At 40.2% G+C, this 20,898-nt stretch overlaps 1 protein-coding gene across 2 annotated transcripts in view; it reads right to left on the minus strand.

Annotated features, from left to right (window-relative positions):
• The window catches only part of LMBR1 (limb development membrane protein 1), a 143,300-nt gene extending 122,510 nt beyond the window's left edge, over positions 1-20,790 (minus strand). For both annotated transcript variants that reach the window (XM_068549764.1, XM_068549765.1), the window contains exon 1: positions 20,539-20,790. In XM_068549764.1, coding sequence (XP_068405865.1) covers positions 20,539-20,604 — 66 coding nt within the window. In that variant the 5' untranslated portion in view covers positions 20,605-20,790. The remainder of the gene's footprint in view (positions 1-20,538) is intronic.
• Between the last annotated feature and the right edge of the window lie 108 nt (positions 20,791-20,898).

Here is a 20,898-nt window from a genome sequence, read left to right on the forward strand (position 1 = left end):
CCCACTGCCCCAGCCCCTCACAACCACTAATCTGATTTGTTTCTAGGGATTTGCCTATTCTGGATATTTCATATAAAGGAATCATACACTATCTGACATTTTGTGTCTGGCTTCTTTCACTTAGCATGTTTTCAAGGTTCATCCATGTTGCAGCATGTATAAAAACATCATTCCTCCAGACTTTTTATAGAAAAATTAAAATTTGATTAAAAACACACTGAAGGAAAAAAAAAAAAAAAAAAAAAAAACCACACTGAAGGGCTTCCCTGGTGGTGCAGTGGTTGAGAACCTGCCTGCCAATGCAGGGAACACGGGTTTGAGCCCTGGTCTGGGAAGATCCCACATGCTGCGGAGCAACTAGGCCCGTGAGCCACAACTACCGAGCCTGCGCGTCTGGAGCCTGTGCTCCACAACAAGAGAGGCCACGATAGTGAGAGGCCCGCGCACCACGATGAAGAGTGGCCCCCACTTGCCACAACTAGAGAAAGCCCTCGCACAGAAACGAAGACCCAACACAGCCATAAATAAATAAATAAAATTTAAAAAAAAAAAAAACACACTGAATTCTTGTTGCTAGTAGCTATAAGCATTCCTTTCAGATATACTTGCATATGTACACAAGGATATATAGATATATATATATACACACACACATATATAAAGATGTTCATTGTTTTACTGTTTGTAATTGCAACATACCACCTTTCAAAAGAGAGAAGACAAAATTACCAGTGCTCTATTTCCACAATTAATTTGAATACAAAACACATGCTGATATCCACTCTTCTAAGAGTTACTAGCACTATCACAATAAATTGCCCCATGTCTTTCAACTTGTGCTTCAATAAAGGAAAAACTATTTCCTTGCAAAAAAATAACACTGAGACCTTTAACAAGGGGTAAATAGTCCATCTTTCAAGACTAACACAGCAAATTTCTAGTTCATTAATGTCATCTACAATATTACACTTTATTACTTGTTCTTGAGATTTTTCAGATTCTATGACTTGCATTTTTTTACAATGCAAGTCACCAGCAAAAAGTTCTTTAAATTCCTTCTGAAACCCAGTCCAGAAAAACATAAAGGAAGAACAGCTTTATGTGAGAGGAGCGGGCACCAGAGCCAGCTGTCACTCGCCCTTTGTCCTTCGGGCTCTTTCATCCCAATCACAACCATTCTACCCACATAGCCTCCCTCCTTCTGAATCCCCACAAACTCTTAGTTCACAAATTTAGCACAGCAATGATTTCTACTAAATGTTTCATGTAAATAAAGCTTGTCCCCTAAACTATGTATTACATGCAATATACTTTAGGTATATCGGAGGTACTAACACAAATAGGAATGATCTTGTACATCTCTTGAATCCTGCTGAGTGCCTAGATAAATAATTTTAAAACAAACTGAGTAAATCACACTCCCTTCCCACTGCTGGTTCCTTAGCCTCAGTCAGGTATGATCAGGGCAAAGGGAAGACACTTAGAACTGGATAAAAGGTGGAAGTTTAGATTAGACTGGACTCAATTTTTCAATATGTGAAAGTGACTATAAAGCTATAAGATGAGCCCCAAGTTGTCATGAGGGGTAGGGTACAAAGATGCAACAAAGCATCCTTGCAAGCAGCAGTGGGAGAAAATTAAGCTGCTTTATAACTATTTCCTATCAAGTTTACCCATGCAATAAACTCTTAAGTACTGACCTCTTAATGATATTAAAGATGGAAGATCTTCCATGAAGATGGAAGATCTTGCCATTAATTTAGATCTCTGATTTTTTAAATCAGAGTATGTAGTTTTCCTCATATAGATTTGAACATATTTTGTTAGATTTACACCTAAGCATTTGGAGGTGGGGGTGTGTTAATGTAAATGGTGCTGTGTTTTTAATTTCAAATTCCAAGTTTTCATTGCTCATATACAGGAAAGCAATTGACTATTGTTTATTAACTTTGTATCTTGAAACCCTGCTGTAATCTCTTATTAGTCCCAGCAGGTTTTTGTTGTTACTGACTCTTCGGCGTGTCATCTGAGAACAAAAACAGTTTTGTTTTTTGTTTTTGTTTTTGGCCACGCTGTGCAGCTTGCAGGATCCTAGTTCCCTGACCAGGGACTGAACCCAGGCAGTGAAAGCGCCAAGTCCTAACCACTGGACCACCAGGAAAATTCCCCAGTTTTATTTCTTTATTCCCAATCTATATACCTATTATCTCCTTTTCTTTTGTTAATGCCTCAGCTAGGACTTCCAGTGATGCTGAAAAGGAGTGGTAAGAGGGGACATCCGTGCCTTGTTCCTGATCCTAGTGGGAAAGCTTCTAGTTTCTCCCCATTAAGTATGATGTTAGCTATAGATATTCTGTGGATGTTCTTTACCAAGTTGAGGAGGTTCCCCTCTACTTCTAGTTTACTGAGAGTTTTTATCAGGAATGGATGCTGAATTTTGCCAACTGCTTTTTCTGCATCTACTGATAGGATCTTAAGATATTTCTTCTTTAGTCTGTTGGCGTGATGGACTACATTAAGTGATTTTTGTATAATTCTTTTTATACACTGTTGGAATTAATTTGCTAATATTTTCTTGCAGAATTGTGCATCTATGCCCATGAGCAATATGTCTGTAGTTTTCTTTTATTGCAATGTCTTCGTCTGTTTAGTAGTAGGGTCATGCTAGCCTCACAGAAGAAGTTAGGAAGTAGTCCCTCTTCTTCTATTTTCTGTTAAGAGACTGCAGATAATTGATATCACTTCTTCCTCAAATATGTGTTAGAATTCACCAGCCAAACAATCTGGCACTGGTTTTTGGAAGGTTAACTGCTGATTCAAGTTCTTTAGTAGATACAGACCTCCTCAAATTATCTGCTTTTCCTTGTGTGAGCTTTGACAAATTGTATCTTTGAAGGAATTTGTTCATTTCATCTAAGTTTTCAAATATGTGGGCACAGAATTGTTCATTATATTCCTTTAGTAACTTTTTAATGCCCATGGAATCAGTAGCAATGGCCTCTCCTTCATTTCTGGATTAGTAATGTGTTTTCCCTCTGTTTTTCTTAGTTAGCCTAGCGAGAGGTTTATCATTCTTACTGATATTCTCAAAGAACAAGCTTTTGGTTTTGCGGACTTTTAAAATTTATTTCCTGATTTCAGTTTCACTGATTTTTGCTCTATTTCTTATTATCACTTCTCTTTTGCTTACTTTGACATTACTTTGCTCTTCTTTTTCTAGTTTTCTAAGGTAGAAGCTTAGATTATTGATTTTAGATCTTTCTACTTTTTTAATATATCCATTCAATGCTACAAATTTCTCCCTAAGCACTGTTTTTGCTACATCCCACCAAATTTTGATAAACTGTGTTTTCATTTTCATTTAAAAATATTTTTAAATTTCTCTTGAGACTTTTTCTTTGACCCATGTGTTATTTAGAAGTGTACTGTTTAATCTCCAACTACTTTGGAGCTTCCCAGTTATATTTCTGTTACTAATCTGTAATTTAACTCGACTCTGGTTATGAGAACATTGTATGATTTCTATCCTTTTAAGTTTAAGGTGTGTTTTATGGCCTGGAAGGTGGTCCATCTTGGTGAATGTTCCATGCAAGCTTAAGAAGAATGCACACTGTCCTGATGTTGGATGAAGGAGTCTGTAAATGTCAATTAGATCCAGTTGACTGATGGTGTTATTTAGTTCAACTATATATATATATAAATATATATATATATATTTTATATATATATATATATTTTATATATATATATATATGGCCAATTACCAATAGAGGGCGTGTTGCAGTCTCCAGCTATATCAGTGGATTCATCCATTTCTTTTGGCAGTTCAATCAGTTTTTGCCTCATGTATTTTGATGCTCTTTTGTCAGGTACATACACATTAAGGATTGCTATGCCTTCTTAGAAAGCTGACCCTTTATCATTATATATTGCTCCTTTTAGCGCTGACAGTCTTCCTTGCTCTGCAGTCCACCTTGTCTGAAATTAACACAGATACTCCAGCTCTCTCTTGATTAGTGTTAGCACGGTATATCTTTCTGTGTCCTTTACTTTTAATATATCTGTATCTTTACATTTAGTGGATTTCTTATAGACAACATATAGTTGGGGTTTTTAATCCACTCTGACCATCTGTCTTTTAATTGGTTTATTTAAACCATTCACATTTAAAGTGATCATTGATATTGTTGTTCTAATATTTATCACAGTTTTAACTATTTTCTATTCACTGACCTTGTTCTTTGTTTCCATTTTTGTCTTTCAGTCCTTTTCTGCCATCTCTGGTTTTAACTAAGCATTTTATATGATTCTATGTTCTCTCCTCTCTTAGCATATCAATTACACTTCTTTTTAATTTTTTTTATCGGTTGCCCTAGAGTTTACAATTTACAACTACTCTAAATCTACTTTCAAACAATACTACACTGCTTCATGGGTAGTGCAGATACCTTACAGCAGAGTTTTCCCAATTCCTTCCTCCTGTCCCTGTAACATTACTATCATTCATTTCACTTATCCTCAAGCTAATCACTGGATACACTGGTGCTATTACTTTCAATAAACTGTTACCTCTTGGATCAAGAGTAAAAGATTTATTCACCCTTAGTTGATTTCTCTCTAATACTCTTCCTTTCTTTATGTAAATCTGAGTTTCTCACCTAAATAATTTTCCATCTCTCTGAAGAACTTCTGTTAAAATTTCTTGTCAAGCAGGTCTATTAGCAACAATGTCCCTCAATTTTTGTTTGTACTGCATAGCATAGGGAATTATATTCAATATCTTGTAATAACCTATAATGGAAAAGAATCTGAAAAAGGATAGATAGATAGATAGATATAACTGAACCACTTAGCTGTACACCTGAAACTAATACAACATTATAAACTAACTATACTTAAATTTTAAAAATGGTCAAAAAAACAAAAAAAATTTTTTTTAATTTTAAAAAAGAGCCCAATTTAAAAATGGACAGGGACTTCCCAAGTGGTGCAGTGGTTAAGAATCCACCTGCCAATTCAGGGGACATGGGTTCGAGCCCTGGTCCAGGAAGATCCCACATGCCACGGAGCAACTAAGCCCGTGTGCCACAACTACTGAGCCTGTGTTCTAGAGCCTGCGAGCCACAACTACTGAGTCCGTGTGCCACAGCTGCTGAAGCCCACACACCTAGAGCCCGTGCTCCGCAACAAGAGAAGCCACCACAATGAGAAGCCTGTACACTGCAACGAAGAGTAGCCCCCACTCGCTGCAACTAGAGAAAGCCCATGCACAGCAACAAAGACCCAACACAGCCAAATAAATAAATAAATAAATAAAATTTTAAAAATAAATAAAATAAAAAATAAAAACGGACAAAGAATCTGAATAGGCACATTCCCCCAAAGAAAATATACAAATGGCCAATAAGCATACAGAAAGATGTCTAACATCATTAGTCATCAGGGAAATACAAATCAAAAGCACAACGAGATAATACGTAATACTCACCAGGATGGCTATAATTAAAAATCAAAAAGACCATTAATGACAAGTGTTGAAGAGAATATGGAGAAACTGGAACTCTCATGTTGGTGGTAGAAATGTGAAATGGTGCCATGATTCTGGAAAATAGTTTGTCAGTTCCTCAAAATATTAAATACGGAGTTATCACCATATGACCTAGCAATTCCACCCAAGAGAAATAAAAACATATGTCCACACAAAAACTTGTACACAAATGTTCACAGCAACACTTTTCATAAGAGCCAAAAAGTGGAAACAACCTGAAGCTCCATCAACTAAAGAATGAATAAATAAAACATGGCACATCCATACGATGGAATATTATTTGACCATAAAAAAGAATGGAGTATTGATTCATGCTACAACATGAATGAGCCTTGAAAACATCATGCTAATTGAAAGAAGCTAGACACCAAAAAAAAACACATATTGCTTGATTCAATTAATATGAAATACCCAGAATAGGCAAAGGTAGATTAGTGGTTGTCTAGAACTGGAAGGAGGAGAATTCGGGGGTAAATGGGGAATGAACTGCTAAAGAGTATAATATTTCTTTTTAAGATAATAAAAATGTTCTATGATTAGACTGTGGTGATGGCTGCACGATTCATGAATATACTAAAAATCATCGAAATGGGTGAACTGTATGATATGTGAATTATATCTCAATAAAACTTTAAAGAACAGTTGAGTTGGTTTTGTGCAGCATTCCCATTGTTCTGACAAGAACAAAATACACATACATGTATGAACTACTAAATGTACATTGTACAATTTCAGTGATTTCATATGAGTTAAATGCTCTTACATTTGCATTTAAAATTTGTATTGCACCATATCAAGATGAACGGTAAAATTCATGGTAATAGGACTTCCTTCGTGGTGTAGTGGTTAAAAATCCGCCTGCCAATGCAGGGCACACGGGTTCAATCCCTGGTCCAGGAAGATCCCACACGCCACAGAACGACTAAGCCCATGTGCCACAACTACTGAGCCTGTGCTCTAGAGCCCCTGAGCCACAACTACTGAAGCCCGCGCGCCTAGAGCCCGTGCTCCGCAACAAGAGAAGCCACCGCAGTGAGAAGCCCACACACCGCAACTAGAGAAAGCCCCCTCGCCGCAACTAGAGAAAGCCCGAGAGCAGCAACGAAGACCCAACGCAGCCAAAAATAAACAAATAAAAAATAAATGAATTTCAAAAAAAAAAATTCATGCTAATAAAATTTAATTTTTTTACTTAAAACAACATTGAATAGCATGTAAAAAAAATACATGACAAGTTGGGAAAAAAACCACTGAATAAAGGAAAATGCTTCATATTTTAGTACCTTTAATTGCATTTTCTTCCTGCTTTTCGAACAAAGAACCCATATCATTTTGCACTGGGCCCCCAAAATTTTGCACTGGGCTAGCCCTGGAACAAATTTGAAAACCACTGCATGGAACTTCCTGGAGAGCAAGTACAGAATATAAATATGAAGAAAAAAGTTCCCATCACCTTGCTCTTTTAACATCTAGACATTAAGTTAACAAAGCTATATCAAGTGCTCTTGGTAACTAGTAGAACACTGAAACTAGTTCAAAAATCATCTATTCTTGAACAAGCTTAACCAAAGTCCACAGAAACAACAAGTCCCATACGATCAGGTGTTCAGCACTGTGCCAAGCACCTTGCTAACACTGTCTCATGTAATTCTCACAACTTTGAGGTAGGTATTGTAATTCCCAGTTTTGTAGACAAGGAAAGTTAAGATTCCAAGAGATGAAGCAACTTGCCCAATACCACACAGCTAGTAAGCAGCCAAGATATGACTGGAGCCTACTCTGCCCCAATCCAGAGCCAACAAATCTGCCTCCATGTTCCACTTCCAGTACTGCAGTGCAGTAGGGAGAAACACAGGCTCTCAACAGAGCCTAATGGTTAAAACTGGGGGTCTGAAAGAGTATTAGACGAGGGGTAGCAACAGTTATAGGCCTCAATAATACATCTGATATGAAAATATACAACATCAATCCCATAAAATCACCATCTCATGAATTACCATGCTGGTGAAACAAACACTGTTTGCACTCCTAGATGCCCAGCTTTTTGTAAAATTCCTTATTTAGTTATGGTGCTCTATGAAAGATACAGACACAGTAAATTTGAGAAGAACTAAAATAATGTTAGATAAATGACTTCTTAAGGTCAAAAACTCCTACTTTAAGGGATATGTGGAATGTTCCTGAAACCCAAGCCCCCAAGAAGATACACATGTAGAAAAACTGTTTTAATTAAACATCAGAATAACTTTAAAAATTCCTATCTTGAGAGTCTATGGCCCACACAACTAAAGCACTATGAGTTTTATCATGAGTCCTGCTGCAAAGAGCCACAAAGGAAAAAAAATATTGTATTCCCTCTCCAACTTTACGTTCCCCTCATGCAATTTCAAGTTTACACAAATTTATTTCTACAAACCTTTTCAAAAGCCAAGAAATTCTGGCATCCCCAAAGTCCTGGTGGAGATGGATCAGCAATGGAGAAACAGGTCAAGTAGGAAGACAGAGAGGAATGGTTTTTACAAAGACACCTCGGAAGGCACCCCACCACAGTCTGTGAGGGCAGCAGGAAGACAAGTACATAAAAGGTAACAAGTGCTCTGACATGGAGTCCTCAAGGGCAGAGCTAGGGTTCTACGCCCAGTGACTGGAAAAGGTCACCCAAAGCCCCTCCCACCTCCAGCACACAGTTCTTCAGTGCCAGTGGAATGATAGTGAGGAGCAGGGTCTCAGGAGCTAAAAACTCCAAGTCAAAAAGCAGAAGGACACTGAACATCTGGACAGAGGGAGAGACATAAAGAAATACTTCTCAGAATACATACTACTCAAAATAATCCAAAATGCATTTACAAGAATTCCACTGATATTCTAGGGAAGTGGATCCTGAAAGATTCTAACACACAAAGGATGATAGATATTAACAGTGTAAAATTAGAATTTTTTGTCTTTATTTGGTGTCCTTTCTGAGTTGTTTTAAGTGTTAAAACATTTATAAGGGATTTCAAAAAGAAATTCTGAACTTTATTCCCTCACGTCTCTTTTTTGCTCTAACGCCGTAAGTTCCCTGAATTATCTTGCTACCAAGGTTTTCAGGAAATTGACCTGTAATATCATATTTACATATAATCTTCAAAGCCCTAACATTATCATGAGTGAATACCTACAAATATCTACTACAGACACTGTGGAGAAAAAAACAAAAACATATGGCTCTCAAGGGATTTATACTCTATCCCACTGCATAATTTTGGCTTGGATACAAAAGGAAGACTAACACTAAAAATCATGCTGAAAGGATATGACATTCTTTGGATGCCTACATATCTCAGGAAATATACTTCCAACTGTCGCTTAAGAAGGAAAAGAATAGGGAAAAAGGAAAAATCATCTCAAGTATAATGAGGAATGCCTCAGTCCCCTTTAACCTCAAGTACAGAACTAGAAACAGGTGATGTATACCCACAAGGAGTACAGCACAGGCCAAAGCTGCTACAACCAATTACCACAAACTTAGTGACTTAACACAAATTTATAACCTCATAGTTCTGGAGGTCAAAAATCCAACACGGGTTTCACTGTGCTAAAAGCAAGGTATCAGCAGGGCTAGTTTCTTCTGGAGACTCTAAGGGAAAATCCATGTCCTTGTCTTTCCCAGACTCTGGAGGCCACCCACATTCCTTGACTTGTGGCTCCTTCCCCCACCTTCAAAGTGCATCACTCCAACCTCTGGTTGTCGTCACATCTTCTCAAACTGTGACCCTCCTGCCTCCCTCTTATAAGGACCCTTGTGATTGCACTCACCCAAATAATCCAGGATAATCTTCCCCTTAACATAATCACATCTGCAAAGCACTTCTGCCATCTAAGATAACATATTCACAGGCTCCAGAGAATACCACGTGGACACCGTTATGGGCCACTGTACCGCCTACCAAGGGAAATCGATTTAACCCAGGTTCAGCAAACTCAAATACAAAGAATCCTCTATACCTCTATCCCATTCTTCTTGGTTCACCAATACTGTAAAATCATCTCCATATATACTGGCTATTGGATTTATATCTACTACACCATCCACTCTAAGATTTTATGACCACAATGAGAAAGGGAAAAGCATCCCCTGCATCTGGGAGCTGGCCTGCTACTATCAATAGGCCTTGAAGCAACCTTCAAACTGGCTAGCAACTCATAGCCAGGTACTCACAGCTAGGACTTGATGATTCTCCCATCGAAAATAAACAACTTCAGAGAACATTAACATCAGAGAAGGCCACTCTATGACCATAATGGATAAAGAATAAGACCACTCTGTAGTCATGCCTCAACAAAGATGAGAAACATGAACACTGTCCAAATCATAAAAATGACCAAACATTTCCCCACCCTGGCTAGTAAGAATGACTTACATCTTTACCAATTACAGTTTTGGCCTCACTCAAATCTTTCTCCTTCAAGATAAGATCTATTAAGATATCCAGTCATAGAATTATCTCTGCTTCCTAACAGCATCCAATACAGATCAAAGCCCCACTTCACTTCCATTAACTCTTCCCAAATCACCTAACACAAGCCCAAATCCTATTTTAAAAAGTTGTTTTCTAATACTCTCTTACTGAGATGCCTCACAGTTCCCCATGGTACGCATTTTCCCTCACTGTAACATGCAATAAACCTGACTTATCCAACTACAAGTGTGTTCCTGGGGGTCTTTGGCTGAAGAACAATGACAAAGGTCAGAAAAGACTATGGATCCCCAGACAACTGAATTCCAAATTTATGTACAACATTGGTGATTGGCTCCATCTTCTGCCCAACCCCTATTCTCAAGCGAAAAGGACTAAAGTTGTAAGCTCTAGCACAAGGAGTAAGCCATGGAGGTGAGGGCAAGACCGTGGTAGGAAAAGGCAGGTAACCTCACCTAAGGAAGCAGCGGGTGGAGGAGGATTCCTGGCACCCCCATTTTTCCCCACTCCTATTGAGCCAAAAGGGAGCCAAATAAATGGCAGGGTCCTAAAACCTCTACTGTTGTAAAATTCCCAGTCAACCCTAGAATTGTCCCCAAATACATTACAGCCAAGTGAGAGAGTTTTGTCCACAACTAGGATAAGGAAGAATTTAGATTATGCAGCCAGACCCCAAAGCTCCCAGCCAGCTAGCTTCATAGGCTCTCCTCGGTCCTTTCATCAGCCTTACAGTAAGCCAACTCTCCATTTTATGTAACTGACCTAGTTGGATGCCACTGAACCCTGTCCCGGTGGAGGTTTAAACCTTATAGGCTGTAAACAGAGTACAGGCTGTGGGATGAGCCCGCCTGGATTCAAACTTTGGCTCTATCGCACACTGTGACAGGTGCTATGAAGTACCTACTTCACAGGGCTGTTATCTTCAAATAAGATAACCTGGTTAGTACTCGATAAGTGTTCTTTCTTATTAATTTAGTGAAGGGATTATGGACACTTTTTAGTACAGTCGTGTAATAATCTGTGATCATTTTAACTATATTGGTGAAAGTGGCATCAATGTAAGATAACCACTTTGAAGATATCATCTAAATAAATGTATCCAAAGAACAGATGTACTGAAAGACAAATGTTGCTGTGCAACTATGGCAGCATAAGAAATAGGTACATATAAATTACTGTCAATGTTTCAGCTCTCCTGATGGGTATTAATAAGCTAGAGTCAATGCTTTAGAATCCTGGGTGATGGTTCATGTGTGTATATTATTTAAAAACAGGTTAATCAAAAGCAGGTCACAGATAAACAAATGAAAAGTTTGTGTGTGAACCAAGGATTAAAAATAATCCAATTCTGTGCACCTGAAGTCCAAAAGGAAAAGGAAAAAAGACAGCAAAAGGAAGGAAACGGATCATTACATTTAGCTGATAGTAGCAGCTAAATGTAATCATTATGGTAACTGACAAGAGAACTCTGAGATATTCATAATATTAAAGAGAAAGTAAAATTATTGCATGAGCATTTAAAAGTTAAACACTATACCACATACAAAAATTAACTCAAAACAGATCAAAGACCTCATAAATGTAAGTTAAAACTACACAACTCTTAGAAGAAAACATAAGGAAAAATCTTCATGACATTGAATTTAGCAATGATTTCTTGGATATAACACCAAAAACACAGGCAACAATAACAAAAAAAACGTAAATTGGACTAAATCAAAATTTAAAGTTTTAGTCCACCAAATAACACTATAAATAGTTTAAAAAAAGGCAACCCACAGAATGGGAGAAAATATTTCAAATCACAAAGGAATTAACATCCAGAATATATAAAGAACTCCTAAAACTCAACAACAAAACAACCCAATTCAAAAATGGGCAAAGGACTTAGATAGACATTGCCTCAAAGAAAATATACAAATGTCCAAAAGCACATGAAACAATGCTCAACGTCACTAATCATCAGGGAAACATAAATCAAAACCATAATGAGCTACCACTGCACATCCACTAGGGTAACTATTATTGTTAAAAAAACAGAAAACAACATGTGTTGGTGAAGATATGGAGAAACTGAAACCCTGGCACATTACTGTTGGGAATGTAAAATGGTCCAGCCACTGTGGAAAACATGGCAGCTTCTCAAAAAATTAAACATAGGATTACCATGTGATCCAACAATTCCAATTCTGGGTATATACCTAAAAGAATTGAAAGCAACGTCCGGAACAAATATTCATTCATTCATTCATGTGACTATTCAAACATGTTCATAGCAACATTATTCACAGTAGCCAGAAAACAACCCAAATGTCCACTGACGGATGAATGGATAAGCAAAACATGGTATATACACACAACAGAATATTATCCAGCCTTAAAAAGGAAGGAAATTCTGACACATGCTTCAACATGGATGAAACTTGAAAGCATTATGCTAAGTGAAATAAGCCAGACACAAAAGAACAAATATTTTATGACTCCACTTACATGAGATACCTGGACCAAAAAGTTCCCTTGGTTTTTAAGTAAAAATAAAAGACATATTTTTCATTTTCACCAAGAACTTTATTGAACAACATATTCACCATTTTGTTCCATTACCTTCTGCCATTTTTCAGGCAACTTCATAATTCCACCTTCTTAAAACTTTTTTATCTTTTTGAGCAAAGAACCGTTCCAGATGCCTTTTACAGTCTTCCAGGGAATTGAAATTTTTTCCATTAAGAGAATTTTGTAAAGACCAAAATAAATGGAAATCCGAAGGTGCAATCTCTGGTGAATACGGAGGATGAATCAGAACTTCCCAGCCAAGCTAACAGTTTTTGCCTGGTCATCAAAGAAACATGCAGTCTTGCGCTATCCTGATGGAAGATTATGTGTTTTCTGTTGACTAATTCTGGATGCTTTTCGTCGAGTGCTACTTTCAGTTGGTCTAACTGGGAGCAGTACTTGTTGGAATTAATCGTTTGGTTTTCCGGGAGGAGCTCATAATAGAGGACCCCCATCCAAATCCACCATATACACAACATCACCTTCTTTGGATCAAGACCGGCCTTTGGTATGGTTGGTGGTGGTTCATTTCGCTTGCCCCACAATCTCTTCTGTTCCACATTATTGCACAGTATCCACTTTTCATTGACAGTCACAATTTGTTTTAAAAATGGAACGTTTTCGCTATGTTTAAGTAGAGAATCGCATGCGGAAGTACAGTCAACAAGGTTTTTTTCCCTTAACTTATGTGGAACCCAAACATCAAAGCTATCAACATAACCAAGCTGGTACAAATGATTTTCAGTGCTTGATTTGGATATTTTGAGTACGTCGACTATCTCCCACGGGGTAAAAGGTTAATTGTTCTCAATTAATGTCTCGATTTGATCGCTGTCAACGTCAACTGGTCTACCCGACCGTGGAGCATCGCCCAGCGAGAAATCTCCAGCACGAAACTTCGCAAACCACTTTTGACACATTCGATCAGTCACAGCACCTTCTCCATACACTGCACAAATCTTTTTTTGGGTTTCAGGTGCAATTTTACCTTTCTTGAAACAATAAAGCATAATATGCCGAAAATGTTGCTTTTTTCCTTCCATCTTCAATATTAAAATGGCTACACAAAAATTCACCAATTTTGATAAGTTTTTTTTAAATGCACGCTGATATGACTGACAGCTGTCACAATACAATCTGACAAAATTGTTTTGAATGAAGTTTAAGACAACTAAGCACTAGTAGAGCGGGGGGGGGGGGGGGGCGGGAACCGAACGAACTTTTTGGCCAACCCAATAAAATCTAGAGAGATAGAAAGTAGAATGGTGGTTACCAGAAGGAGAGAGGAACGGGGAGTTACTGATCAAAGGAGACACTTTCAGTTTGGAATGACGAAAAAGTACTGGAGATGGATGGTGGTGATGGTCGCACAACAGTGCGAATGTACTTCATGTCACTGGACTGCACACTTTAAAATGGTAAATTGAAGGTTACATATATTTTATCTTTTAAGCAAAACCAAAAAAAGTTGAATACTTAAAAGAACTAAGGCCATGGCAATCAGAGAAGAAAAAGAAATAACAGGAATCCAAATTGGATAAGAAGTTAAACTGTCACTGTTTGCAGATGACATGATACTACACATAGAAAATCATAAAGATGCTGCCAGAAAACTACTAGAGCTCATCAATGAATTCAATAAAGTTGCAGGATACAAAATTAACACACAGAAATCTCCTGCATTCCTATACACTAAAAACGAAAGATCAAAAAGAGAAATTAAGGAAACAATCCCATTTACCATCACATCAAAAAGAAGAAAATACCTAGGAATAAACCTACCTAAGAAGGCAAAAGACCTGTACTCTGAAAACTATAAGATGCTGATGAAAGAAATTGAAGATGACACAGATGGATAGATATACCGTGTCCTTAGATTGGAAGAATCAATACTGTCAAAATGACTATTCTACCCAAGGCAATCTACAGATTCAATGCAATCCTTATCAAATTACCAATGGCATTTTTCACAGAGCTGGAACAAAAAAAAATTTTAATTTGTATGGAAACATAAAAGACCCCAAATAGCCAAAGCAATCCTGAGAAAGAAAAATGGAGTTGGAGGAATCAGGCCCCCTGACTTCAGATTATACTACAAAGCTACAGTAATCAAAACAGTATGGTACTGGAACAAAATAACAGAAATATAGATCAATGGAACAGGACTGAAAGCCCAGGAGTAAACTCACACACCTATGGTAAATTAATCTACGACAAAGGAGGTAAGAATATATGATGGAGAAAAGACATCTCTTCAATAAGTGGTGCTGGGAAAACTGGACAGCTACATGTAAAAGAATGAAATTAAAACATTCTCTAACACCATACACAAACCTAAATGTAAGGCCAGACACTATAAAACTGTTAGAAGAAAACAGAGGCAGAATACTCTTTGACATAAATTGCAGCAATATCTGGGATTTCCCTGGTGGCACAGTGGATAAGACTCCACGGTCCCAATGCAGGGGGACTGGGTTCGATCCCTGGTCCGGGAACTAGATCCCACAAGCATGCCACAACTAAGAGTTCGCATGCCACAACTGGGGAGCCAGAGAGCCACAACTAAGGAGCCCAAGTGCTGCAACTAAGGAACCAGCAAGCCGCAACTAAGGAATCCACCTGCCGCAACTAAGACCCAGTGGAACCAAATAAATAAACATTTAAAAAAATAATAATAATAAATTGCAGCAATATCTTTTTGGATACACCTCCTAGAGTAACGAAAATAAAAACAAAAATAAACAAACGATACCTAATTAAACTTAAAAGCTTTTGCACAGAAAAGGAAACCATAAACAAAACGAGAACCCACAGAATAGGAGAAAATATTTGCAAATGAAGCAACAGACAAGGGATTAATCTCCAAAATATACAAACAGCTTATGCAGCTCTATACCACAAAAACAAACAACCCAATCAAAAAAAATGGACAGAACTTCCCTGGTGGCGCAGTGGTTAAGAATCTGCCTGCCAATGCAGGGGACACGGGTTTGATCCCTGGTCTGGGAAGATCCCACGTGCCGCGGAGCAACTAAGCCCGTGCGCCATAACTACCGAGCCTGCGCTCTAGAGCCCGCGAGCCACAACTACTGAGGCCACGTGCCACAACTACTGAAGCCCACGCGCCTAGAGCCCTGGTCCGCAACAAGAGAAGCCACCACAATGAGAAGCCCGCACACCGCAACAGAGTAGCCCCCGCTCTCCACAACTACAGAAAGCCCGCGTGCAGCAACGAAGACCCAGTGCAACCAAAAATAAATAAATTAATTAAATAAATTTAAAAAAAAAAAAATGGACAGAAGATCTCAACAGACATTTCTCCCAAGAAGACATACAGGTGGCCACAAAGCACATGAAAAGATACTCAACATCACTAATTATTAGAGAAATGCATATCAAAACTACAATGAGGTATCACCTCACATTGGTCAGAATGGCCATCATCAAAAAGTCTACAAACGACACATGCTGGAGAGGATGTGGAGAAAAGGGAACCCTCTTGCCCTGTTGGTGGGAATGTAAATTGGTACAACCACTATGGAGAACAGTATGGAGGTTCCTTAGAAAACTAAAAATAGAACTACCATATGACCCAGCAATCCCACTTCTGGGCGTATATCCAGAGAAAACCATAGTTCAAAATGATACATGAACCCCAATATTCATTGCAGCACTATTTATAATAGCAAAGACATGGAAGCAACCTAGATGTCCATCAACAGAAAAATGGATAAATAAGATGTGGTACATATATACAATGGGATATTTTCTCAGCCATAAAAAAAGAATGAGGGCTTCCCTGGTGGCGCAGTGGTTAAGAATCCACCTGCTAATGCAGGGGACACGGGTTCGAGCCCTGCTCTGGGAAGATCCCACATGCCGCGGAGCAACTAAGCCCGTGCACCACAACTACTGACCCTGCGCTGTAGAGCCCGTGAGCCACAACTACTGAGCCCACGTGCCACAACTACTGAAGCCCACGCACCTAGAGCCCGTGCTCCACAACAAGAGAAGCCACCGCAATGAGAAGCCCGCGCAACACAACGAAGAGTAGCCCCCGCTCACCGCAACTAGCGAAAGCCAGCGCGCAGCAACAAAAGACCCAACTCAGCCAAAAATAAATAAATAAACAGATAAATAAAATTAAAAAAAAAAAAAAAAAGAATGAAATAATGCCATTAGCAGCAACATGGATGGACCTAGAGATTATTACACTAAGTGAAGTCAGATAGAGAAAGACAAATATCATATGATATCACTTATATGTGGACTCTTTAAAAAAAAGATACAAATGAACTTATTTACAAAACAGAAACAGACTCAGACTTCGAAAACAAACTTACGGTTACCAAAGGGGGGGGGGGGCGCAGGAGGGATAAATTAGAAGTTTGGGATTAACAAACACACACGAGTATATATAAAATAGATAATCAACAAAGACCTACTGTATAGCACAGGGAACTCTACTCAATACTCTGTAATAACCTATATGGGAAAAGCATCTGAAAAAGAATGGATATATGTATATGTATAAATGAATCACTTTGCTGTATACCTGAAACTAGCACAACATTGTAAATCGACTATAATATAAAATTTTTAAAAATTTTGAATTTGTTTAATTTAAAAAATTAATAAATAAAAGAATTGGCAACAAGTCCTAGAGAAAAATCAAGCATTTATACTCACTCTAAATATGAATACTTTGAGGAAGGAAAGCCAAAGACTGGAAATTCACTAAGCTTGGGCACTGTCTGCACTGGTTCTGCAGAGAGTGGAGTATACCCACCACCCAAGGGTGCTGGTCCAGGAGAAGTAGGGGTGAGGAGGAGCAGAACGAAGGAATTCTAGAATCAGTGCCAAAACTGAGTTGTTTCTAGAGTAGCAGACAAAAATAAAGCTCCTGGCTACTATAACGTGGGTCCCTTTCTCAAACCAAATAAGAGAACATCTGATTAATTTAAAATAAAGCCAAAAACAAATAGACCAATGAAACAGCATAGAATCAAAATTAAACCCCACAAATATACAGTTATACCTAATTTGTGACTAAGGTCATAAATGGTGCTGAAGCAATTGGACATCCATGTGAAAAAAATATATACGAATCCTACTTTACAACATACACAAAAAATAAATTCCAGATGAACTGTAGGTTTAAATGGGAGGAGTAAATCAATAAACCATTTAGAGAAAAGCACAAGAGGACATCTTCCTTACCTTGGAGTAAGCAAAAATTTCTTAAACAGGACATAAAACATACTGATCATAAAAGAAAAAATTCTAATAAAGTGAACTATATTAAAATTAAGAATTTCTGCTCATTAGAAGATATCATTAAGCAAGTGAAAAAGCATCCACAGAATGAAAAAAGGATTTACTATATACATACACACACAGATGTATGCATATGTATACACATATATATACATATACATGACCAAAGTATCATATCCAGAAAACATAAACAACTCTCGCAAATCAATATTAAAAAGATAAGGGCTTCCCTGGTGGCGCAGTGGTTGAGAATCTGCCTGCCAATGCAGGGGACATGGGTTCGAGCCCTGGTCTGGGAAGATCCCACATGCCGCGGAGCAGCTGGGCCCGTGAGCCACAATTGCTGAGCCTGCGCGTCTGGAGCCTGTGCTCCGCAACAAGAGAGGCCGCGATAATGAGAGGCCCGCGCACCGCGATGAAGAGTGGCCCCCGCTTGCCGCAACTGGAGAAAGCCCTTGCACAGAAACGAAGACCCAACACAGCCATAAATAAATTAAATAAATAAATAAATAAAGTCCATAACCTCAGTTACATCTGCAAACTCTCTTTAAAAAAAAAAAAAAAAAAAAAAAGATAAACAAGGGACTTCCCCAGCGGTCCAGTGGTAAAGAATCCGCCTTCCAGTGTAGGAGACGCGGGTTCAATCCCTGGTGGGGAACTAGGATCCCACATGCCGCGGGGCAACTAAGCCCGCGCGCCACAACTACTGAGCTCGCGCGCCTCAACGAGAGAGCCCGCGTGGCGCAAACTACAGAGCCCACGCGCTCTGGAGCACGCGCGCCACAACTGGAGAGAAGCCCGCGCGTCGCAACGAAAGACTCCGCGTGCGGCAACTACGACCCCGACGCAGCCAAAAAAATAAGGAAAATAAATAAATTAAACAAATTTGTTCTTAAAATAAGCAATTTTTAAAAAAAGGCTGTTACTTATTTTTAAAAAAAAAAAGTTTAAAAATGGGAAAAAGACCTGAAAACTCTTCACAAAAGACTTCCAAATGACCAATACACATATGAAAAGGTGCTGAAATTCATTATCATCAGGGAAATGCAAATAAAGTCTTTTGTGCAACAAATACCATGACACTTACCAGAATGGCTAAAATTAAAAAAAAAAAAACAAAACAGAAAATACTAAGTGTCCTACAGATGGGAAGCAAATCACGCCTCTCCTACAGCGCTGGTGGGAGTGTAAATTGGTACAACCCACTTTGGCAAACTGTTTAAAAATATCTACTAAACATGAACAAACACACAACCTATAACCTAGAGGTTCCATGCTTAGGTATGGACCTAACAAATGCGTCCACATGTTCACCAGAAGACATGTACAAGAATACTCGCAACCAAAACCTGAAAACTACTGAAGTGCCCACCAACAGTGAAATAAACATAAATTGTGCTACAGTCACACAACTACAGCGTTCGGGGTGAACTGCAACTACATACAACAGAGAGGAAATTCACAAACGCTGCTGAGTGAAGGAAATCGGACACAAAAGAGGGCATACTGTAAGGCTCCATTTACGTAAAAGTTCAAAACTAAGCTAATCTACTACAGCCAGGACCGTGTTTACTCTTGGTGGAGTGGAGAGCAACTGGATGGGGAAAAGGGATGGGCCTCTGAGATGCTAATAATAATTGTGTTTCACAGTCTGTGTTCAGAATTCCACAGGTGTGTTTAAAGTGCTTCGAGCTGGACATGTATGATGATGTACTTCTCTGTTTATGTTAGCTTCAATTTAAAACTTTAAACTAATACGCCGTAGCAGAGTCCACCAGTTCAGAATTTATACCTCTTTATTCCAAGGTATGACTTGGCAAAGTGATGCTCAATTTTCTAGATCAAGAACTACACAAACCAGGCAATTCTCAAAAACCAAGAGACTGACTGAATTTGAGAGAAGTTAGTTAGAAGAGGGGAGGGGTAAACACAAATGCACAACATGTATATATTTTACATTGCTATGAAAACATAAACAACCACAACGTGTTCTAGTGCGCCAGGAAAAGGTAAAAACATCAACGTAGACTCCTACGGCCGAGCCTGCTTCCCGACCCCTGCCAGCAGCACAGAAGAAACAGGGGACCAAGAAAGGATGACTTCCTTCAGAAGCTGCTTCCAGGGCACAGAGGACTTCTGCCCAGGCCCTCAATCCCACCCATCGCCGGCCTTCACACCCAAACGCAAGGTTTCGGGCTCAGCCCAAGAGGGGAGGAGGGCGACGGGTGAGGGGCGGAAAGGTGGGCGCTAAACCCGGCCGAGGTGACTAGTCGGGCTGGGAGAGCGAGCCCGGCGCCTGCGCGGGGCCACCCAGGTCCCGCCAGGCACCCGCCCGCACACCTGTCTACCGTGCCAGGCCAAGGAGGTGCCAGGCCACGGCGCGCGGGCCGCGGGACCGTCGTCCACCGCCTGGAGGGCCGACGCCGCCGACCCGGCCCGGGAAGAGCCCTGGGGGAGGAGGACGCAGGCGGCCCCGAAGCACTCCCGGGGGCCGGACAGATGACTCGACGGAACCGCGCCCAGGACGGAGAGCAGGTGGGCGCAGGGCGGGGGGCGGAGCCTGGGGGAGGGGCGCGGCGCGAGGCGGAGGGGCGGGGGCGGGGAGGCGGTACAGGGGAGACCGCGAGGGCCGCGAGGGGGAAGGGGAGGGGAGGGACAGGCGGGCGGCAGGCTGGGAGGGGGCGGACGGAGGGTGCTCACCGTGGACTCCCGCACTTGGCTGTGGAAGTGCTGCTCCCGCGCCGACACCTCGTCCTGCCCTTCCATCCTCCTTCATGCCCGCCGCCGCGCCGCCCGCGTCCGCGCACTCCGCCGCACCATCGCCTGCCGGCCCGAGGGGCTGGACGGCCGCCTCGCCGGCCGGGACGGGAGCAGCCTGCCGCTGCAGAGACCGCGAGCAAGACACCGGACGCTGCCTCAGCCGCCGCCTCAGAAGAAGCCGCTCTGGCTGCTGAGGGCGGGCGCCGCGCGAGCCGGGGCGGGGGCGGGAGCGGGGCTTGACGTCAGAGGAAGGCGCCGCGCGTCAGAGGAGCGCGCCGCGACGCCTGAGGGGCCTGAGGC

This window comes from Eschrichtius robustus, chromosome 8 (genome assembly GCF_028021215.1).
Source record: "Eschrichtius robustus isolate mEscRob2 chromosome 8, mEscRob2.pri, whole genome shotgun sequence".
In the NCBI taxonomy this organism is placed as follows: Eukaryota; Metazoa; Chordata; class Mammalia; order Artiodactyla; family Eschrichtiidae; genus Eschrichtius; species Eschrichtius robustus.